Source organism: Dreissena polymorpha, chromosome 8 (genome assembly GCF_020536995.1).
Source record: "Dreissena polymorpha isolate Duluth1 chromosome 8, UMN_Dpol_1.0, whole genome shotgun sequence".
Taxonomy (NCBI): domain Eukaryota; kingdom Metazoa; phylum Mollusca; class Bivalvia; order Myida; family Dreissenidae; genus Dreissena; species Dreissena polymorpha.
Window position 1 is genome coordinate 18,859,406 of NC_068362.1, and position 20,398 is coordinate 18,879,803.

Consider the following 20,398-nt stretch of genomic DNA (forward strand, 5'->3'; position numbering starts at 1 on the left):
CTTGGAAAACTCTGCTTTATCAATGTGCATAAAGAGTCATCCCAGATAAGCCTGTGCAGTCCGCAAGGCTGATCAGGGACGGCTATTTCCGCTGTTATGGAATTTTTTGTTTTAGTAAGTGTTAGTCTCTTCTCAATGAAAATCAAGTCTAAAGAGAAATTGTCGTCCCTGATAAGCCTGTGCAGATTCCGAGACAACACTTAACCCACATTTATAAAGCCCATTTCCCCAGAATGCATTATATTAAGCCCAGTTTCCCCAGAAGGCACATGCATTAAGCCCAGTTTACCCAGAATGCACATGCATTAAGCCCAGTTTTCCCAGAATGCATATGCATTAAGCCCCTTTTCCCCAGAATGCACATGCATTAAGCCCAGTTTTCCCAGAATGCATATGCATTAAGCCCCTTTTCCCCAGAATGCACATGCATTAAGCCCAGTTTTCCCAGAATGCACATGCATTAAGCCCATTTTCCCCAGAATGCACATGCATTAAGCCCAGTTTCCCCAGAATGCACATGCATTAAGCCCAGTTTCCCCAGAATGCACATGCATTAAGCCCAGTTTACCCAGAATGCACATGCATTAAGCCCAGTTTACCCAGAATGCACATGCAATAAGCCCATTTTTCCCAGAATGCATATGCATTAAGCCCAGTTTTCCCAGAGCAAGGCTCATAACTTCTATAAAAACCTGGTATGAATCTTACTTTTCAACCTTGGCCCCTCCACAGGGTACCCCATGAGCTCACACCAGCCTATTGGGTAGAGGTCAGGAGACTCACAGTCCACCCACTGGTCATACTCCGACTCCCAGCCATCAAAGTGTATCCGCAGCAACCGACCAACCACCTTGGCAACAGTTGCTACGCATATCAGGCGTGGCTCCATCAGATCCACTGCCTCCAGCTTCATTCCAGGCTTGAAACCGTGCTTTGGTATCTCCTGCAAAGTATACATTACTGACCATAAGCCAACATTTCTCCACACATTTAGGCATTTAGTCCTGACAAATTTTATGACACAAACATTCTATGGTTTGGTTTTCAGTATTACTGACAATCCTTCAATTTACGTCAAATTGATTGAATCAGAGTTTTTCTACACTATTTTGCGAATAAACTAACTGCAGTGAAAATATGTTGTGCATTTTTAAGTTTGCAGATTTATAACCACCCTAGTGTTACAAAGAACGATCTGATGGTTTAACACATGCTAAAAAGGCCATTCTATTTCTGAAGTTGATATTTCCAAATCAAATATCAGAATAATACTGGTTGGAATGAAACATTAAAAAGATAGAATTAAAGAACTGCAAAATCCCTCACCTTATCAAACAGTTTGACGGGCGCGGCCACAGATCGCGTCTGCTTCAGGTAATCAAACCACTTGAAAGACCCCTTGGTCTCTCTGGGAGGGGTCAAGATGAGTCCGTTGACCTCACAAAAGCCCACGGGGAATATGCAGGGAGAGGTCGCGTGGTAGCAGAACCAGTCAGAACCGTTCTGGGCGATGGAGCCGTCTATTCCTATCATAAGGTAGTTGTTTTTCAGGACCTTGAACAAACAAGACTTAGTCAGAGACTAACTATGTGATATTTTACTAGATAAGGTGATTAAAATAATAAATTAATTGAAACTTTTCTGGACAATTTTTAATTTTCTTTATTTCCTTAATTTTATCATTTGGTACTTTAACTTTCAAGCCATACTTTTTACTGAGCTAGAAGATTCTTACTTGTTCTATGCTTTAATCCAGTGGTTTATCTGAATTACTGCAGTACTTCGGCTATCACTTTAAACTCTCAACACTTCAACAGTATAAACCTAGCTCTGATAGACATGGGCTAGAAGCATGTGCATATAAAGTGTTGTCACAGATAATCCTGTGCAGTCTGCACAGGCATATTACATGAGGAAACTTTTCGCTTTTATTGGTTTTTTTTATGTAACGGAAATCTCTTCTTAGCAAAAAAACAAAGTGCCATCCTTGAAAGCCTGTGCAGATTGCACAGGCTAACCTGGGACAACACTTTTCGCCCCAGCATTAAGCCTTGCTTTCCCCAAGCTAGACTCATATCTGTCCTATTTGACACAACACTGTAGCCTACCTTCATAACAGAGGCCACACAGATGGCCGAGAGATTGAGTGGATCAATGGCCTCCAGTTTCATCCCAACTTGGAACTTGTAGCCCTCAGGGGGATTCTTCATCTGCACAAGAAACATAACCAATAGGACCTCATAAGTTCTTTTCTTCAGACCAGGCAAGTATAATTAAACCGTACTAAGAAAGACTATGGTGTTGTCTACTTATATATGCTTTCTACTTTCTATTCCATTTGTAGCAAAGAAATGCATGTAATAGCTTCAGTGACAGCTTGATTTTATTATAAGATGTGAGAAGAAACACACTTATAACGCTGACCACCAGACCACATATATAACTTAGATTTATCGTAACTCTAAAATCATCATGGCAATCAAACATAAAAGAAATCAAAGCATGATTTATACAAAGTCATTCGTCAAAAATTTAAGTTTAGACAAAGTTTAGTACTGAGATCTTTCATAATCCTGAGACAAGTGTTTTAATTCAATAGTACGCAGCTATACAGTGAATAATACAGCCACATGTTAAATTCTTGATAATTCGAACTTCATAAATTTCATAATCAAAAGTCTTGATTGTGTGGTACCTGGGGGAACATGTCTGGGGTGGCATCCATCACATCATATTTTTGCATGGTTGTCTTGCTCAGGCACTGACTCCTGTACTCTGAAAATACCCACAGAACCATGAACACGAGACATGAGGTAAAATTGACATGACGCCTTATCAGTGATCGCTCCGCCCACTTAATCTTGTGGCTCAGCGGGAAGAAAACCTAGACAAGCTTACACCAAAATGGCTTCTTTGCCTAACTTATATAGATTTACGCGATATTCCGGATGATTTTATGGACTTGTTTAACACCATATTACACTTGTAAAGGGGTTTATGCCATTTAGTTATTCTGCAAATGCAAAAAATATACGATTTAAGAGAACATCAGCTATTTATAACGGGTAAATCGGTACATTAAACACGCTCTCAAACGCTTGCGCGCTTACCGAAATCGAACCCGTTATTACGTGTAATGGTGGTATTTGCAATAAATTAACACTTCACCGGTATTTACCCGTGTTATTAACAAAATTATTACCGAAACATTCCAACCTCCCCGTGTATTTGACACGAAATAGCGCTTTATAACTGGGTATTCGGTGAAGTTTTACGCGCTTTCTGACGCCGGGTGGGTACCTCAATCCCACATGTTATTGCGTATAAAAGTGATATTAATCATATTAAACATTTATCAATCACTATAATTGAAAGCGCAAAATCAACACAGTAAGTTTGGACATTGTCTGATATAAAATTAGCGTTGTACGAAGTGGAATACAGTCAGGCTATTATAAATTAATAAGGCTACCAATATCAGACGCTCGCGCAGGTACCGACTTCCCCGAAGTTACCACATTTATTGGTTAACTAATATCAGTAATAATAACTCTTTTACAGTAGCATTTATCGATACGTCTTTATTAAAATAATAACAAAATGGTTTTCACTTGTTTCTGACACACACAGAAACGCGATTTTTAACAGGGATATCGTAGTTACACGAATTGGGTACCAAAATTCTCAATTATTTTACATGCACACGTGACATAATACATTCTTAATAATGCTTAGTTATTGCTTATATGACATTTCAAGTTTGTGAAATAAATTAATGTTCTATAAAGGGGATCTCGGTAATTCTTGAAGCTTCCACTCGCTCTTGTCAAGACCGCATTGCCGCGTTGGAAATGGTATAAATTTAATTCATCTAACTTATCTTCAATGTCACCAACTAATCTGTCAGGATATCGATTGTCCGAGTGACATAATCCCCATTGACACCGTTTAACCATTTTTAATCGTTTTTTTAAGAGGAAAACAAAAGAAACTCGTTGGAATAAAAGTGAACTTAACATGTAGCTTGTCTAGAAAATGGCGGAAAGGTCGTTGCTAACGAGTGCGCCCGATTAATCGATCGCTGATTGGTGGATCAATTCTAGTGGGCTGAGCGATCATAGATAAGGCGTCATGTCAATTAGCTGGGGTCTGTGAAAACTGCGTTTCATGCACGTCTGTAAAAAGTCTTCCCAGATTAGCCTGTAAGGATTGCACAAGCTAATCAGGGAAAATAGTTTCCACCTACACTGGATTTTGTTTTGAAGATACCTCAATGAGGCAAAATAATCCATAAAAGCCAAGAGTATCATCTCTGATTAACTGATGAGGAACATGTATTAAGACCGGTTTCAAATGCTTTGACTAAAGCCACATAAAGAAAACTTCCACAACTCATGGCAGCCTTGTTTTTCAACAGACAGGAACCTACCTCACTTGCTGGCGCAATCATAAGAACAAATGTTCTGAGCAAGTTTCATGAAGATTGCACAAAGATATGAGACTGCTAGTGTTCACAAGCATATTCTTTACTATGACATAGTTTTTGCCCCCAGTTTCTAACATGGACGAGATATCAAGACGAATGTTCTGACCAAGTTTCATGAACATTTGGCCATAAATGCAGTCTCTAGAGCTTTAACAAGTAAAATGATGACAAAGCATACTGACAACATACAAGAACAATGGACAGTCTTTTTATTTGTCCACCTAAAGTGAACCAAATATCATAAGTCTGCAAAGCTATGCACATGACCATTGGTAAATTACAATTTTATTTAGGCAGGCTTGTTATACTTTCTTTCTCTAAAGTAATAATATAAGAAATTCTGGATTGCTGGGTCAAACACCTATGATGATACTTGCAGGAATCTGTTATGTCTGAAACTATGATGAATATGAAGCGTTTACGGCACCTTGCGGAGCATGTAGCTTGTGTCCGACCTGAAGAGACCATCCCACCGGGTGTAGTAGCGCTGAACGCATGTGGCACCAGAATTCATCGCCTTCTTCCTGTCAACACAACCCCAGCAGTGTGAGCACATAGAAACACATTAACAAACCAAATTTCATTGCTAAAAAAGTATGAATGCTTTGATGACTAAAATTGTCTCCACTTTAGTATCCCAAGGTCATATCTGATTGTTTTTCATGTTAGATAGGCTCTGATAAACTTCAGGCGACATAATGGTAAAATATGGTGGGTATAAATGGGTTGCTAGTGTCAGTCAATAAGGCTGTTTATAAGTTTCTACCAGATCTTCAAAAAGGTAAATTGAAAATGTTTGTGGGCACAATAGCAATATAAACTTCATGGTCGGAGGAAAGTATCTCCCCTTTATGGGTATTGGAACATTAAGCATATCCATTTCTGTAAAGAACTTTAGATGAACCAATCTTGGCAATGAAAAGGAGATCAACTAAAAGGTGGATACATAGCCCACTTGAGAACGTCACCTTTGTGTCATTATTATGGAGCCTGAGCCTGCCACCAATGACCTCTATGGTGGTCACATGCATTAATGCTTGTGCAAAAAGTGTCGTCCTACATTAGCCTGTGCAGTCCGCATAAGCAAATTAGGGACGCCACTATCAGCTTATTTTTTTTTTCTACTAAAAAATCTAGACTCCACTATTGGACCTCACCTTTGCGTCATCGTACTTGAGCCTCAGACGACCACCAATGACCTCCTCCACGGTGGCCACACGCATGGAGGACACACACATCCTGTTGACCACCTCCACGTGCGTGGACTTGACAAAGCGATGGTTGGAGATGCCCTCCTGCACCTTGCTGTAGAAGTGGATAGGCAGAGTGCGCGAGCCCGTCAGACGCTTCACCAGATAGTCCTTCCAGTCGGCGTACTTGTGCTGGATGGCTGCAAGATTTAAGTCAATTTGGTTTACATATAGTCAACTTCATGGTAAAATTTAGGTCAGGTGATGTTTGTTTAAATATAGTCATTTTACTCTGTGTACTTGTGCTGAATGGCTTTAAGATTAAATCTTAAGTCAGCGAGTGACGGCAATGTGATCAGCATGATTTTTTTAGTCCTATTGAACACAATCAGGCTTCAATGCCATATCCAAACAATTTACCTGTTGAAGTCCAAGACAGTTTTGATTTGAATAGTCTTTGCCCTAAATTAGATCATCATTATCAAGATCAAAATGAGGTAAGGTGATGTGAGTGTGCTTAGTGTTAAATGAAAGTATCAAACAAAAAAGTGTAAGTGGCATTGATACTTAACAAACTGTCATTTAGATAAACCAAATATTTTACCTTTCAATTAGTCCAATGCAAAAATAAGGTCAATGCACAGTCAAAATGAGGCTAGGGTATGAGTGATAATAGATGTCCATGAAAGAATCAAAGCTTTAAATCAAGCAGTATTGACATAAGACAAAACACGCTCTCTTAAGGTAACCAAGAATTTTAAACGTCTCAATTACAGGCCTTTTCCAGGGATTTTTTTTCCATGAAAAGTCCACTGATTTGGGGAAAACTTATTCTTTAACTCTAAATAATGACTCAAATAACAAGAACAAGATGTACATGTAATTGAAATAAAATTGAGATATAGTAATCATAAGACCTTTCAATTAAAAGAACGCTTTTGTTTAAATTGGGACCCCAAATACGCCAGAAAAAAACTGAATTAGTAGGATATTTGTTATAATTAAAATGAGGTAATAGAGCTGGATGTGTTGATAGTGTAAAAGACATAATCAATTATCAAACTTTTGCAAGAAGCATTAGTAAAAGTAGACATAAAAATCCATTTGTTTAAAGAATTATGGGATTATTCAAAGAAAAAAAGAAGTGAGAGTGACAAGAGTGTGCTGATGGTTTTCAAAGACAAGTAGTAAAGCTTAGTACTGTACACAAAATTCTTGATGCTATAATGGTGTTTCTTTTGATAACCATAGTACGAACTGACAAATGGAGAGGCCAGTCCCTACACGTTTTCCAGCATAAGAAGATACATGGGGCATAACAACCAAACAATTTTATTGCAATGATACTTGTAACATCCTAAGTTCTCATTGCTCTAAGTGTCTGACTACTTTATAATTTTATTCACTACATAATTAATGTTGATGCTAAAAGCCAAAATACTTGTTTACTTTTTGGGGGAACCAGAGGTTTCCCACTCGTGGCACACCAACCCACTGGGTGCACATCTTTGTGGCAAAGATTGATCCAAAAATCCTTCTGTCCATCACTCCCAAACCCTTCATATCGCAGCAAAGCCTTGTAACCTGAAAAATAAATATTATCATTACAGTGATCAGTTATCTTAATATATGTAAATAGTAGAAACCATTGTTTTTATTTCAATGCTTGGTAGACATTTATTGAACACACATATTAAGAGATGTTTACTAATCCATGGTGTGCACCCCCTTAATAGCTTTAGAAAGTGAATACCTCAGAAAGAACATTTTATTATATTCTAAACACATGTGTAGTGATGTTTTTCACAAAGGTGAAAAAAACTTATTTGCCTCACCTTTTCAGTGTTGGATATTGTTATAAAAAAAATTTTTTTTTTTTACTTTTTCATCCTTTAAAGAACTTTTCCTGGCAAGCAGTACCTGTGTGGAAGTCCTACCTTCAAAATAGGCAGTGACCTAAACAGGGAGATAACTAACATGTATTGCATACCAGCTAACTTCATGACAGTAGCTATCCAGTAGACGGTGTTGGTGAGGTCACAGTCTAGGTTCTGTACTTCCACCTTCATGCCAATGCTGATGTTCTCCCAGCAGTCAGAAACAGGCACCTGCACAGTCAAGGATTTGTGGTATTATATAGAAGTTAAATGCTGTGCATAAAATGACGCCAGCCCAGGCTAATCAGGAACACTTTCCCCCTAAACTGGATTTTTATCAAGAAACATCTTCTTTAACACGAAATTATTTTTTTAACAGAAAGTGCCATCCCCGATTAGCCTGTGCAGACTGCACAGGCTAATCTAGGACGGCACTTTATGCAGATGCATTTAACTTCTTTTTCACACAGCAATGCTCATATATTGAAGGTGTTTATGATACAGTGCCACTATACTAAGCGATTTTCAATTAATAAATAGATAAGTGATCTCACGGAAAACACACATTGTTTTAGCTTTCTAACATTATTTGAGAAAATGATGGCATAAATAAGTAAGCACTAAATCCATCAACAAAGATATTTACATGAGAAATTAATGTTCAGCTTGTCATTGGTGAAGAAATAATTAATTATTCACTTAAACTTAAACATTTTGTAATTAATTAACTTAAGGGTATGCCCCATACCACAATATCATGTTGTTTATTCTGAAAAGTATCGCGTACAAATTTACTTGGACAACCATATGAATACATGGAAATTATAACATGTACAGCAAATTAATAAATAACAGGGTTTTTTCAGCATTGTCTGCGCCTCCGGGAAACGGAGGCACTCCCAAAGCAAACGGACCCGCTCCCAAACTGAAATTAAAAAAAAATAATCCCAATTCCAAAAAAAAAAAAAAAAATATTTTTTTTTTTTTTTTTTTAAAGAATGAAGTGTCTTATTACTTGTGTGACTAACCAGTGTTTGTTTTGGTCAAAAATATCTGCTATAAGGTTTTGACTGTACAGTTCTTATCTCAGAGTGTAACCAGTGTTCTCCGTAAAAAACGGAGTAGCCAGCGATAGTAACAGAGTAGCCGGCGATAATGCAAGCGGCAAGCGGGGTAGGTTCGGGAAGGGTATCCCCTCCGTTCAGGGGGGTATGGGGAAAAAATGAATTAATGGAGTGAAATGGCGATCTGGCGCATTTTAGGGTGTTTTTTTTATGAAAGTAATAAAGCATTTGTCATAGGAAATGAAATATTTATTTGAAATCTCTAAAATTTAAAAAATGCATTTTAATTGCAACTTTTTTTATTTCAACAATCTGAATCAGAGTTAGAGTCAGAGTCATGCGCTAGGTCAAGGGCTTGGTGTGCACGCTTATATTCAAATTCATAACTATTCTTTATACAAAGGCGTGTACAATTATCCATTGCTAATACACAGTATTAATTTGAAAAAAAAGCACGTTATATATCAAACGTGTCCGACACAAGTATCTCATACAATCGTCTTTATAAATATGACCGATTTTGTACTGGTATAAACAAAGCAACTCCACGTAGCAGCCGTTAATGAATGCAGAAGAACATCTACAAAGTCTACCGATTACATGCAAGGTGCTGAGTTATAAATGATTTCTGCTGAGTTATAAATGATTTCTCACATCAACTAATAAGTTTTGATCGTATATATAATTGGTCTATTTATGGATTTTTCATTCTACCTTGAATTCGCCTACAAAAATCTGCGAGGGTTCTTTGACTTGTGTCTACTTGGCACTGTGTAAGTCTTTTTTTAGGTGGAGGCATCGTGACGTCTGCTTCTAAACAACTATTTCAAACAAACGCTTTAAATACAGCGCATTAATTGGAAAATGACCGGTCGAAGGTTAAATTAGCCAGCCGTAAACTTACTGTAGTTAGCTAAAAATACCTGTGTTCGTAAATATCCGCCATAAACGAGCGTGCAATAAAGCGGTGAAAAACTGTTACGTAAAGATACGAACTATCGATCGTTTATCCGTGCTTGTCTCTGCGCGAAAATAATGCGCATTAGAATATTAACTTCGAGCTAGTTTGTTTAAACACAAAAGCGAAAGTATGGCGTCAAAATTTGTATAAACACAGGCGTTTTTGTGACGTTTCGAATGTATATTTTTGAGAAAAGTAGCCGGCGCCTAGATTGTTAGTAACCGGCGAAATCGCCGGCCGCCGGTGCTTCCGGAGAACACTGGTGTAACTGTAACTGAAAAACAAAACTGCAGTACTTGAATAAACGTTGAAAATGCCAAATATTGCATCTGTTTATATAAAGCAGACAAAATAAAAACAAATTTATTTGTTAAACCACTGAATTATTTAAGCATGATAAACTCCCAATTTTTTCCCAAATGAGCAGTTTCATTGCAGCAAAAATTCCCAAAATGGCCAATTTTGTCGATAAAAAATTCCCAATTTGGTCAGACTCCTTTTCCCAAAATAGGCAGAAAAAAACCCTGAATAAAGCAAGATGCCAGCTACATGTTTGAAGCAGGCCACTGGTGATCCTTCAGCATGGCTTCCCAAGATATACGAGCCCCAGTCAAAACTGCGAATCATATCTGAAACACAAGCATATCCTATACAGCCACCTAGCTAAATCAGCTGTAACATTATTGATGGTAAAAGAACCTGTCAACCAGTTAGTTATTTTTTACAAATTCAGTATTCCTTGTATTTTAGAACAGTCTGCGAAATAAGCGCACGCCCGATGGCCTGGGCGTGTAAATTATAGCTCGGGCCTATTAAAATTGCCATATCGTACGCCCGTCGGGCCAGTAGAAATTCCGTGTATCAATATTGTTTACATTTTTAAGTGTGATAAACGTCATTATTTTGTGAGTACTTCGCGAAGATTTCCGACAGAACTTCGTTCAACTTCGCCTAAAATACGAGATTTAGACGCGTTCCAATTGGTCCATACATTCAACAATGATTTTTGAGTCGTAACCCAGGCCACGTGTTGAACAATTTAGACTGGTTATTTACTATTGGCACATGTCATGCTGATGTGTTTAATGCTGAAGTAAACCAATCGACGTCGGCGGCTTGCATTTCCGGAATAAACATCGTTTTACTTTGTAACCTTGTGTGTGTGTGTTTATTTCCAATGTTGTAAGTCCCTACGCGCATAAGGCTGCATAATGCTTAAATACGTAGCTGGAGCGATGCCTGGCAAGCAACTGCCCACTACTGATCGTAAGTCAACAAATGACTATGAAAAATCGCGGAAACGTGAATTTCAAGAAAAGTGGTTTAAAATCAGTGATGAAGGAGAAGCTACTTCTGTAAGACAGAGATTAATGAGCTATGCTTAAAAACACAGCATAAGAAATAAGTCAACATGTATGATAAAAGTATGCCATCTATGCCTTCACTTGTCAAGTAAACTTCTGGAAAATAACTATCAGGTTGCTTGTTTTACAGGATATGGTTTCTGACAAAGAGGATCTCCATGATGGCAGTGATGATGAGATGAACGAAGAAGTTGTTTATCACATGTAAAAGACTTATGATTAATAAAGGACATAATTACCTTGACTTGTTATATTGTGTTGCAATTGTTTTTGCAATAGGCTTTACAGTAAACATACCCTGGATACAATTTTACTTTTTAATAGATTAACTGCTATTGAAAGATGAAACCCTTTAGCAGGGTGTATATTTTAACAAATTTACTTTGGGCTAGTAATTTTGCTGCTGGGCTACTTGTCTTCACCATTCAAGTAGCCCGAATGGCTAGTGGATAAAATGAACTATCGTGAAGACTGTAGAACATTTACCTAACCCTTTCCCACTCAGAAGCAGAGTGAAAATGGCTATGTGCAAACAGCATAAAACCAGAACAGCCTGCAAGTAATTCAGGTTTTATGCTGTTTGCTGCTCATCAGTATCTAAGGCTTGGAAATGATTACAAGAATGAAAGGTCTTTAATTAAATTCATCTTTCTAAGGGACTACAAATGCGTTAAATTCCGTATCTAAGTGGTAAAGGGTTAAAAATAAATTTACAATGTCACAAAATGCCAGTAGTGACACATAGACCTAGGTACTATAAGGAAAGTATTTGCCATCTACTTCATTGCAGAGGAAGATTTAATTACTTCATTCATGTTAACATCACTTTTATGAAAAAATAATTTATATGTTTTATCATTGAAAGTAATTTAAGGGAAAACATTCAAACAGGGGTCAAACAGTGGTCATCCTTGCCCAAAATTTCAGGCCAAAGCGCTCGAAGATATTGCCCACATCTCCCTGTATGATGACCCCTATATTAATACAAAATGAATTGCTGTTTACAAACATACTTTGCTTTGTATTCCCCTGCTTTGTTCTCTGTCCAATGAATTTGCCAGATTTTCTTTTCTTGGCTGGCATTTGCTTTTTCTGGAAATTGTAAGTTAAACTTTTTTCAATCCAAAATACCTTGATATTTTAAACAAAATAAGATGTTCTCCAGAATGACAACAATCTTCACATTTAACACAACCACAAATCCAATGCCTAACAAGTCACCAGAATTTTTAACAATCCAAACAACCACTTTTCTTAAAAACATATTTCCAAATAATAGGTATTCCTAATTATTATAAAAAAGTGCAAATTATCACTTAGTACAAAAATTTTTAACACATTAAATGAAACATTCTATTACATGATTGGCAACACTAAAGTACCACTTAATGTCAGACATAACTTACTGGAACTGCTTGTACTGGAACATAATCTCCACCAGATGACGCAGCCTTTGAGCACGCCAGAGAGCAGAATCGTTTGGCTTTTGAGTAGAATGCGTGTTTGATACCAACTGATCCGCATCTCTCACAAGTGGCCATGCCATCATTCCCGTTCATGAAGCGATAGGGGCTCTGATCGACTACAACTTGACTCGCATCCTCAGACTCAGATTCTTCCTCATCATAATCGTCCATGCTGTCATACTGCAAGTTTGAATCCTCACCCTAGTGAATGAAGTTTGTGCCATTCAGCTAGTGCTAATAGGCATTATTTTGACTCAAGATCACATCAATTGATTAAAAAGTCATACACGCAAATGCATGCACTCTAACTAACACATGCCTCAAAACATTTAATGTACACATGTACACTAATTAATTAAATGGTTAACAATACAAATTTACATGTATTTGAGAGGTTATAAAAAGCAAACATGTTTTATAAGATACACTTACTTCTACATTGCTGCTGTCATACATTGTATCCGACTTCCCTTCGTTTATTGATGTCACACTATTTCCATCATCTTGTTTTTGAAACAAGTCCATCAAAGAATTTGAGTCTGCAGGATCACCCGTATCCCAGCTATTCCATTCTGATCCACTCTGCTCCTAAAAAGATAGGAGAAAATTAGTAATTCAAGTTAAAAGGATGTTAAAACAATAAAGAAAACTCCAACAACTAGTATACCAGGTGACAGGTTCTATTAAATATAAATGGGTAAGAACCATCCACATCATTAGCTTTGCTGGTATAGCACAAATGGTATGTTTTTCCCACTGTGTTAACTTACATGTATATGTGAGCCTCTGGGAAAATGGGGCTTAATGCATGTGCATAAAGAGTCATCCCAGTCCGCACAGAATAATCATGGACGGCACTTTCTGCATTCTGTATTTTCACCAATAAGTCATCCTTTAAACAAAAAAATCATTAAAAGCAGACAGTGTCGTCCCTGATTACCCCAGCACAAGGCTCACATTCACTACACTCCTGTTGACATGTTAGTATACTTCAGTCTTGTACTGTTGAGTACTTGTCATGGGTTTGTCTCTTCTCACTTGGAAAGGCTAAAGCATTTTCATGATTTTGGGAAGAACTATCCCATAAATCACTGACATTGGAAAAGAAAAGGCTTGTTTCAGTTTTGATAAAATGAAAACTGCATACATAGTGTTCCTATCAACATAAATGAAAATTTACAAAAATGTGTCATTTTTGGTTTCAACCATATTCATATTCATGGTCCTTGATTGCTAAAATGTTAAAAGTCAATGATTTGAAGAGCTTTATTCTAGATGATTTATATCCCCACGCTTTTTGAAAAGCGTGTGGATATTTTGGTTATGTCTGTCCGTCCGTCCTGGCCACTATCTCCTCCTACACAATAAGCACTAGAACCTTGAAACTTACACACATGGTAGCTATTAGCTGATCGCCTGATGTCCGACCCTGCACTATTTGGAATTTTGATCTGACCCCTGGGTCAAAAGTTATGGGGGTTGGGGTGGGGCCGGGTCAGAGATTTTCACTTATTTTTATGCCCCCGGTATGGTGCATTGGCCATAACTTTTGCAATATTGAAGATAGCAACTTGATATTTGGCATGCATGTGTATCTCATGGTCACGGAGCTGTACATTTTGATTGGTGAAAGGTCAAGGTCATCCTTAAGGTCAAAGGTCAAAAAAAAATCCAAGGGAGGTAATAAGCTTTAAAGGAAGGTAAGTAATGAACCTGCCAAATGATTTTTTTTTAATAAATCAAAGCGGCGCAGGAGGGGGCATTATGTTTTTGACAAACGAATTTCTTGTTTTATGTTATTTTACATTAACTTCTTCATTTCTTCACTGATTCTCGTCCAATTGATACTGAACATCTCTTATGACAATATGGTCAATCTCAACTGTGCATGGACCCATTACCAACCCTGGGGTGCCCCCCTGGGTCAAACACGTGGCGTGGGGATACGCGTCACCCTCTGCCGTGCCATTTCTAGTTTCAAATTGTAACTACAAACTTATAATATATATATCAGTTAATTTCTTAAACTATGGCTGTTCAGGGCCCTCAATCTGTAAAATTCACGGCCGACATTCACGGCCGAAATTCACGGCCGCATTCCTCCACCTGAAAAGTATACTTTTTTCCCCTTTTTTGGGGGGAAAAAATTCCCCCTAAAATAATTTTTTTTAATCGATAGATGTGTTTCATGATTATTATTTCTCAATTCAATTTTAATTTAATCTTGTCAAACTTACTTGGTTATGAAAAAAGCAATGAATATAGTGCAAACATGTACAAATGTAAAAATTAGAGAGTAAGTAAAAAATCCCCCAAAAAAGGGAAATCCCGCGAAAATTCCCCCTGCTATGGGAAGCGACCCGCTTGCCCTAAAATGTATTGAGGGCCCTGCTGTTCCTTATTTGAAGAAGCAAATTTATCACTAATCACTTTCTGGAAAGCCCAATCCGTAGGTCTCATTAATGATTGATTAAACCAGTTTGGATTATTTTGTTGAAGAAAAATTACTTGTTCATTGATTTCTTTAAATTCGTGATTCCTGTGAACATAAAGAAGAGTTAATTCAAGATGGGCAATGGCTCTGTGGGTAAGCTTAAGTCTTTAAGTGTTAAAATACCCATTTGAGAACTGCTTTGGTTGATAATAACTAGCCTAAAAAGTTGGTCCAGGTTATTGAAAAAGTTTACCATACCTTTTTGGAAAAATAAGGATATTCTATGAGAAAATGAACGCATTTAAACAGATTATGAGCATTAAAAAATTCAAAGGATGTTGCTAGTGAAACACACACAAAAAACTCCCGTCAGTGCGAATTGAAGTCTGATGTCTCCATCGGCTTTTTCAGGGCTGTCAACGTTTCTATTTATCTTTAAAATCATGTTTAACATATACAAATAAAACCCCAGATACAACAAAAGACTTACCATTTTGATTTTAGTCACAAACTTCGCAAATAATTTAGTTCACGATAATAAATACGAGCCCAACGTTTTGAAAACAATCCAGCTTGACCTGCTAAGTATTTTGGCCCCCGGATTTTGATATAAATAGAACATTCTTAACGCGTGCATTCATTGGCCCAAAACATTGTTATTTTGCAAATTCGACAGAACTGACCAATCACTGCACCCGTTCTAAAATGGGAAACTAACCAAAGAACCTTGACATTCAAGGTCATTTTTGGTTTTCGGTATTTTTATGTAACGCAGAAAAATACGGGAACCAATTGAAAACAATTGTCTTGTAACATGAGCAACATTTTACGGTTACATTTAAACAACATTTCGTGCAAAATGACTGGTCCCAGGCATCGCTTGTTAAAAGAACATACTAATAATCAAATCTTTAATGTGTGAGTGTTCAGCACGTGTTTCATTGTCCGTCACCGTATCGTGCCGACATTCCGAGCGGTCTTTCATCTGTGCCTCATTATATGTCAAATGCATATGGTAATTTTAAAAAGAACTATGCACTATTTAATTATCAAAGTATATCAGGTGTTTATCTTATAATAAAGCCTGCAATCCTACATTCATAAAATTCTGTATGATGTGTATTGTTAATATGTGTATGTTTTAAGCGGTAAAATAACTGTAAAACCGTATACATAAGTAGTTTGTCAACGTTTTCCAGTACCCAGATCCCGCAACTATCGCGCAAGGACAAAAGCCGGAGCAGGTGCAACCGCGCAATTGTTCCCTCCTCGAGCACCCTCTCCACTTGCGTGTGTGCGTTCGTGCGTGCATGCGAGTGTGTGTGTGTGTGTGTGTGTGTGTGTGTGTGTGTGTGTGTGTGTGTGTGTGTGTGTGTGTGTGTGTGTGTGTGTGTGTGTGTGTGTGTGGTGTGTGTGTGTGTGTGTGTGTGTGTGTGTGTGTGTGTGTGTGTGTGTGTGTGTGTGTGTGTGTGTGTGTGTGTGTGTGTGTGTGTGTGTGTGTGTGTGTGTGTGTGTGTGTGTGTGTGTGTGTGTGTGTGTGTGTGTGTGTGTGTGTGTGTGTGTGTGTGTGTGTGAGAGAGAGAGAGAGAGAGAGAGAGAGAAGGGGGTGGATGATATGGGCCTTAATTATTGTTGCATGATTATCAAAACATAATTTTACCATGTGAATTACAATAAGTTTGTTCATGTATACATCACATAATTAGGTTGTGTTTGTGCGTCCACCCCACCCCACTTAAATGAGAGAAGAACGATACAGGAATACCTCTGGATACTTTCAACTAAACCCCGTTGAAAGGTTTTTGTTTATGCAATAAAACACTTGATCAAAGCAAGCACGCTTTCTATCAGAGTTTCGTGAGATAAATGCATAATTTGCTTTCATACAATATGATTTTATATATCATATTCAGGCGATAAAATGACTTTTAATAAGCAAGTGAAATCTTGTTGTTTTTTCATTCGTCGTATAATCTAAATGCTTTGAGGGTTTTGACACTTCACAGGTGTCGAAAGTCATTTGCGTATGTTATGGATTAGCTACACAATATATAGATCTACTTAATTTTATGATTACGAAGAGATATAACAATAAGTATTAAGCTATATTATGGCTCATTGGGTCATTGTCGACCTGAAATGGCCCTCAAGTCACCCGGGGTGACTAAAAGCCGATTCTTGTCACCTTAGGATGACTTCAAGCCGATTCATGTCACCCTGGGGTGACTTCAAGCCGACCGGGTGACTAGAACCGGCTTGAAGTCACACCAGGGTGACATGAATCGGCTTTTAGTCACCCACGGGTGACTTCAAGCCATTTCAGGTCGACAATGACCCAATGCGCTACGCACATTGGGTCATTGACGACCTGAAATGGCTTGAAGTCACCACAGGGTGACTAGAAGCCGATTTGTGTCACCCTAGGGTGACTTCAAGCCGATTTGTGTCACCCTATGGTGACTACAAGCCGATTCATGTCACCCTGTGGTGACTTCAAGCCGACCGGGTGACTAGAATCGGCTTTACGTCACCCCAGGGTGACATGAATCGGCTTCTTGTCACCCCCGGGTGACTTCAATCCATTTCAGGTCGACAATGACCCAATGAGCAATATTATGTGGATGCTGGTTATAAAGTGGATATTGAGGATTAATGTTGTCATGTTTATTGTTGACCTTATATGTTTGAAGGTGTGAGTACAATCTCAAGCTGATATTTTAAGATGTATATTTGTTTTATTGAATTTTGATCAAGGTTAAGTAAATGCTATACACGTTGTTTGATACATTCATCAAACCAACTTTTGTCAGTTAAAATGTTCATTTTATCTAATTAAATGTGTTTAAAAGCACTTAGATACTTTGCATGATTGTTTTTCTTGCTTCTATTTGTAATTTGTTTTTCACATGTCAACAAATGTATACTGTATATACTTTAAAACGCCCAAAACAAAATGGGTTTAGTAACGAAAATACACTTTTTACAGTTTTATTCTACGATAAGTCTAGATAGTTTAGCTCATTGAGTCATTATCGACCTGGAATAACCAACAAGTCACCCGAGGGAGACTAGAAGCCGATTCGTGTCACCCTGGGGCGACTTCATGCCGAAGCTAGTCATCCCCGGGTGACTAGAATCGGCTTCATGTAACCCCAGGGTGACAGGAATCGGCTTCTAGTCACCACCGGGTGACAGGAATAGGCTTCTAGTCACCCGTGTATTTTTATCAAACGGCACCGCATCCAAATCTGACTCCCGCAAATAATTAATTAAGTTTTTTTAGACATTTAGCTCTACTTTCGTTTTTGTAGTTTTTTACAAAAAATCCCTCGCATATGAACGACCAAATCATGCATTTTTTGTTGAAAAAGTTAAATTGTTGCCGATGGTGACTTTATGCTGATTTCGAGTGTGACTTTATGCTGATTTCGAGGGTGACTAGAATCGGCTTGAAGTCACCCCCGGGTGACAAGAATCGGCTTCATGTAACATCCGGGTAACAAGAATCGGCTTCTAGTCACCCCGAGTGAATTGTGGGCCATTTCAGGTCGACAATGACCCATTGAGCGATAGTTTACTACACACATTAAATTCTAGCGCTAGTCCGTTATTAGATGGTTTAGGGTGTATTTAAGGTAGCGCACCCGTAATGATTTCCCTCGATTTCTTCAACGATCGAAGAGCCTTTTTACCTGTTTACTTTTGGATATCTAATTTAAGCGGGTAAACATGTGAAGTTCTCGTGGTCGAGTGGTAAGGCGATAAACTAGAAATCTTTAGGGATCTTCCCGCGCAGGTTCGAATCCTGCCGACAAAGCATACTTTTTGCGAAGCGTTTTATTTCTTTTCTAACGTACTTTGATTTAATATAGCATATAAGCTATGTTCATTGTTAAATATGTTGCAATTTTTATGCACATTCTTCAATTTTTAAAAACAACGTTATGGCTAAATTGGGTGATTTACTGCTGAAAATACAAAAATGCATGCTGCATTTTTATTTTTATTTCAAAAAGTAAACGGTGAATTCTGTCTATTTCTTGGTATTTTTGCTGTATATACATGTAGTGTATATATATAAACTAAGTTCAAAATATACTTAAATGATACTATTTTGAATTTTATGACACTTTGTTTTTAACCAACCCAATTTTTACTTGGCTGAAACCACTTACGTTTCATGGCGCTCTTCCGTAGATAACAAGTTATAAAAAATAAATGTCTGTAAAAGAATACGTATTTCATCTTGTTTAAACTTAACTTTAAACACCTTTACTGCATCTGTACACACCACCTTCATGCCCATATTTGGAAATCTGGATGAATTATGGAACTTTCAAATATACCAGGGGTGCAAATAAACTGGACAAAAGCTGAGCGTGGCGGTGGTTTTGAAAAAAATCAATATATTTGTTTAAAAAGCGTGGAGATCTATCTAAAAATGTGCATATAGTTCACTGAATGATGCTGATTAAGAAAATAATACATTTGATTATATTTGGAAAGGTGCCCATTACTGGTGCGCTACCCTTAATCGTCTTGAAATGTATTTGTCTTTAAACAGACTACAGAAAAACATAGCGTTGGTCCGGCGTAAATTAACAGAACGTTTGGAGTAAGCGCACATTTTTTTCTATAACTACTTTAAATAAAATAAGTTTTTTCGGGGACATATGTTTAACTGAAAAATAAATTTGTTCATCTACACATTTGACCTCGTGTCATACAAATTTAGGACTTAGGCTAGGAAGTTTGAAGATTACATCCACCAAAATATAGTGTTAAAATCAGTTATAGATAGATAGATAGGTAGATTTATTCGGCATATACATGTCAAATAATAACATAAACAATTTATCACATTTTGCATAAGAACAAGATAAATTTAAAACAAACACATATACTGAGCATTAAAAATATCACAGATAGAATTGAAATCATGAGGTATACATGTGTGTTACATTTACAATACCTTAATACAATTTCTCAGATGCTTAAAACAAAATTAGATTAGAACAAACACATATATTTAGCATCACAGAATTAAAATTGACTCAATGAGGTAAAAATTTGGGATACATTTACATACATTTTAAGCGACCTAATTTGGGTTCTTTTACTAACACTAAATTGACCTTTAACAGTCTTAGCAGTAAAGAAAATTAGTAAATGATCACTAACCCCAAAGGGAAGTGTCCCAGACTGAAAAATCTTAGTTTGATGATTACATAAAATCAGGTCAATAATAGAAGATGTCATGGGTGTTATTCTTGTGTGATCTGTAATAATTTGTTTTAAGTAAAAAAGGCGTAAAATATCCTCCAACTTATTAAATAAATAAGATCTTTTCTGTTTGAAACAAATATTAAAGTCTCCAAGCAAATACCATTCTATGTCTGTGAACAATAACAATAAGTGCTAACATTTGCCTAGCTCTTATTAACTTCATGCACATTCCCCGTTGAAAAGAAGCCAAACTCGATTTCTTCAACACATCATTAAGATTCAGATTCATAGTAGAGTGACCGACGAAACAAACCAAGCTAGTGAATGTCT

The 20,398-nt window shown here is 37.3% G+C and overlaps 1 protein-coding gene across 50 annotated transcripts in view; it reads right to left on the reverse strand.

Moving 5' to 3' along the window:
• The window catches only part of LOC127842623 (MBT domain-containing protein 1-like), a 28,553-nt gene extending 13,092 nt beyond the window's left edge, over nt 1–15,461 (reverse strand). For 49 of the 50 annotated variants that reach the window (XR_008031785.1, XR_008031783.1, XR_008031774.1 and 46 more), the window contains exons 1-13: nt 15,333–15,461; nt 12,841–12,996; nt 12,349–12,609; nt 11,956–12,034; nt 10,128–10,207; nt 7,667–7,784; nt 7,126–7,260; nt 5,644–5,876; nt 4,914–5,010; nt 2,696–2,775; nt 2,109–2,210; nt 1,327–1,554; nt 709–943 (exon numbers count right to left, since the gene is read on the reverse strand). Coding sequence is in view for 3 of the 50 variants with exons in the window: in XM_052372210.1 (XP_052228170.1) it covers nt 709–943; nt 1,327–1,554; nt 2,109–2,210; nt 2,696–2,775; nt 4,914–5,010; nt 5,644–5,876; nt 7,126–7,260; nt 7,667–7,784; nt 10,128–10,207; nt 11,956–12,034; nt 12,349–12,609; nt 12,841–12,996; nt 15,333–15,335 (1,807 nt within the window). In the remaining 47 variants the exon portion in view is untranslated. The remainder of the gene's footprint in view (nt 1–708; nt 944–1,326; nt 1,555–2,108; nt 2,211–2,695; nt 2,776–4,913; nt 5,011–5,643; nt 5,877–7,125; nt 7,261–7,666; nt 7,785–10,127; nt 10,208–11,955; nt 12,035–12,348; nt 12,610–12,840; nt 12,997–15,332) is intronic. The other variant, XM_052372211.1, reaches the window with a different exon arrangement.
• Between the last annotated feature and the right edge of the window lie 4,937 nt (nt 15,462–20,398).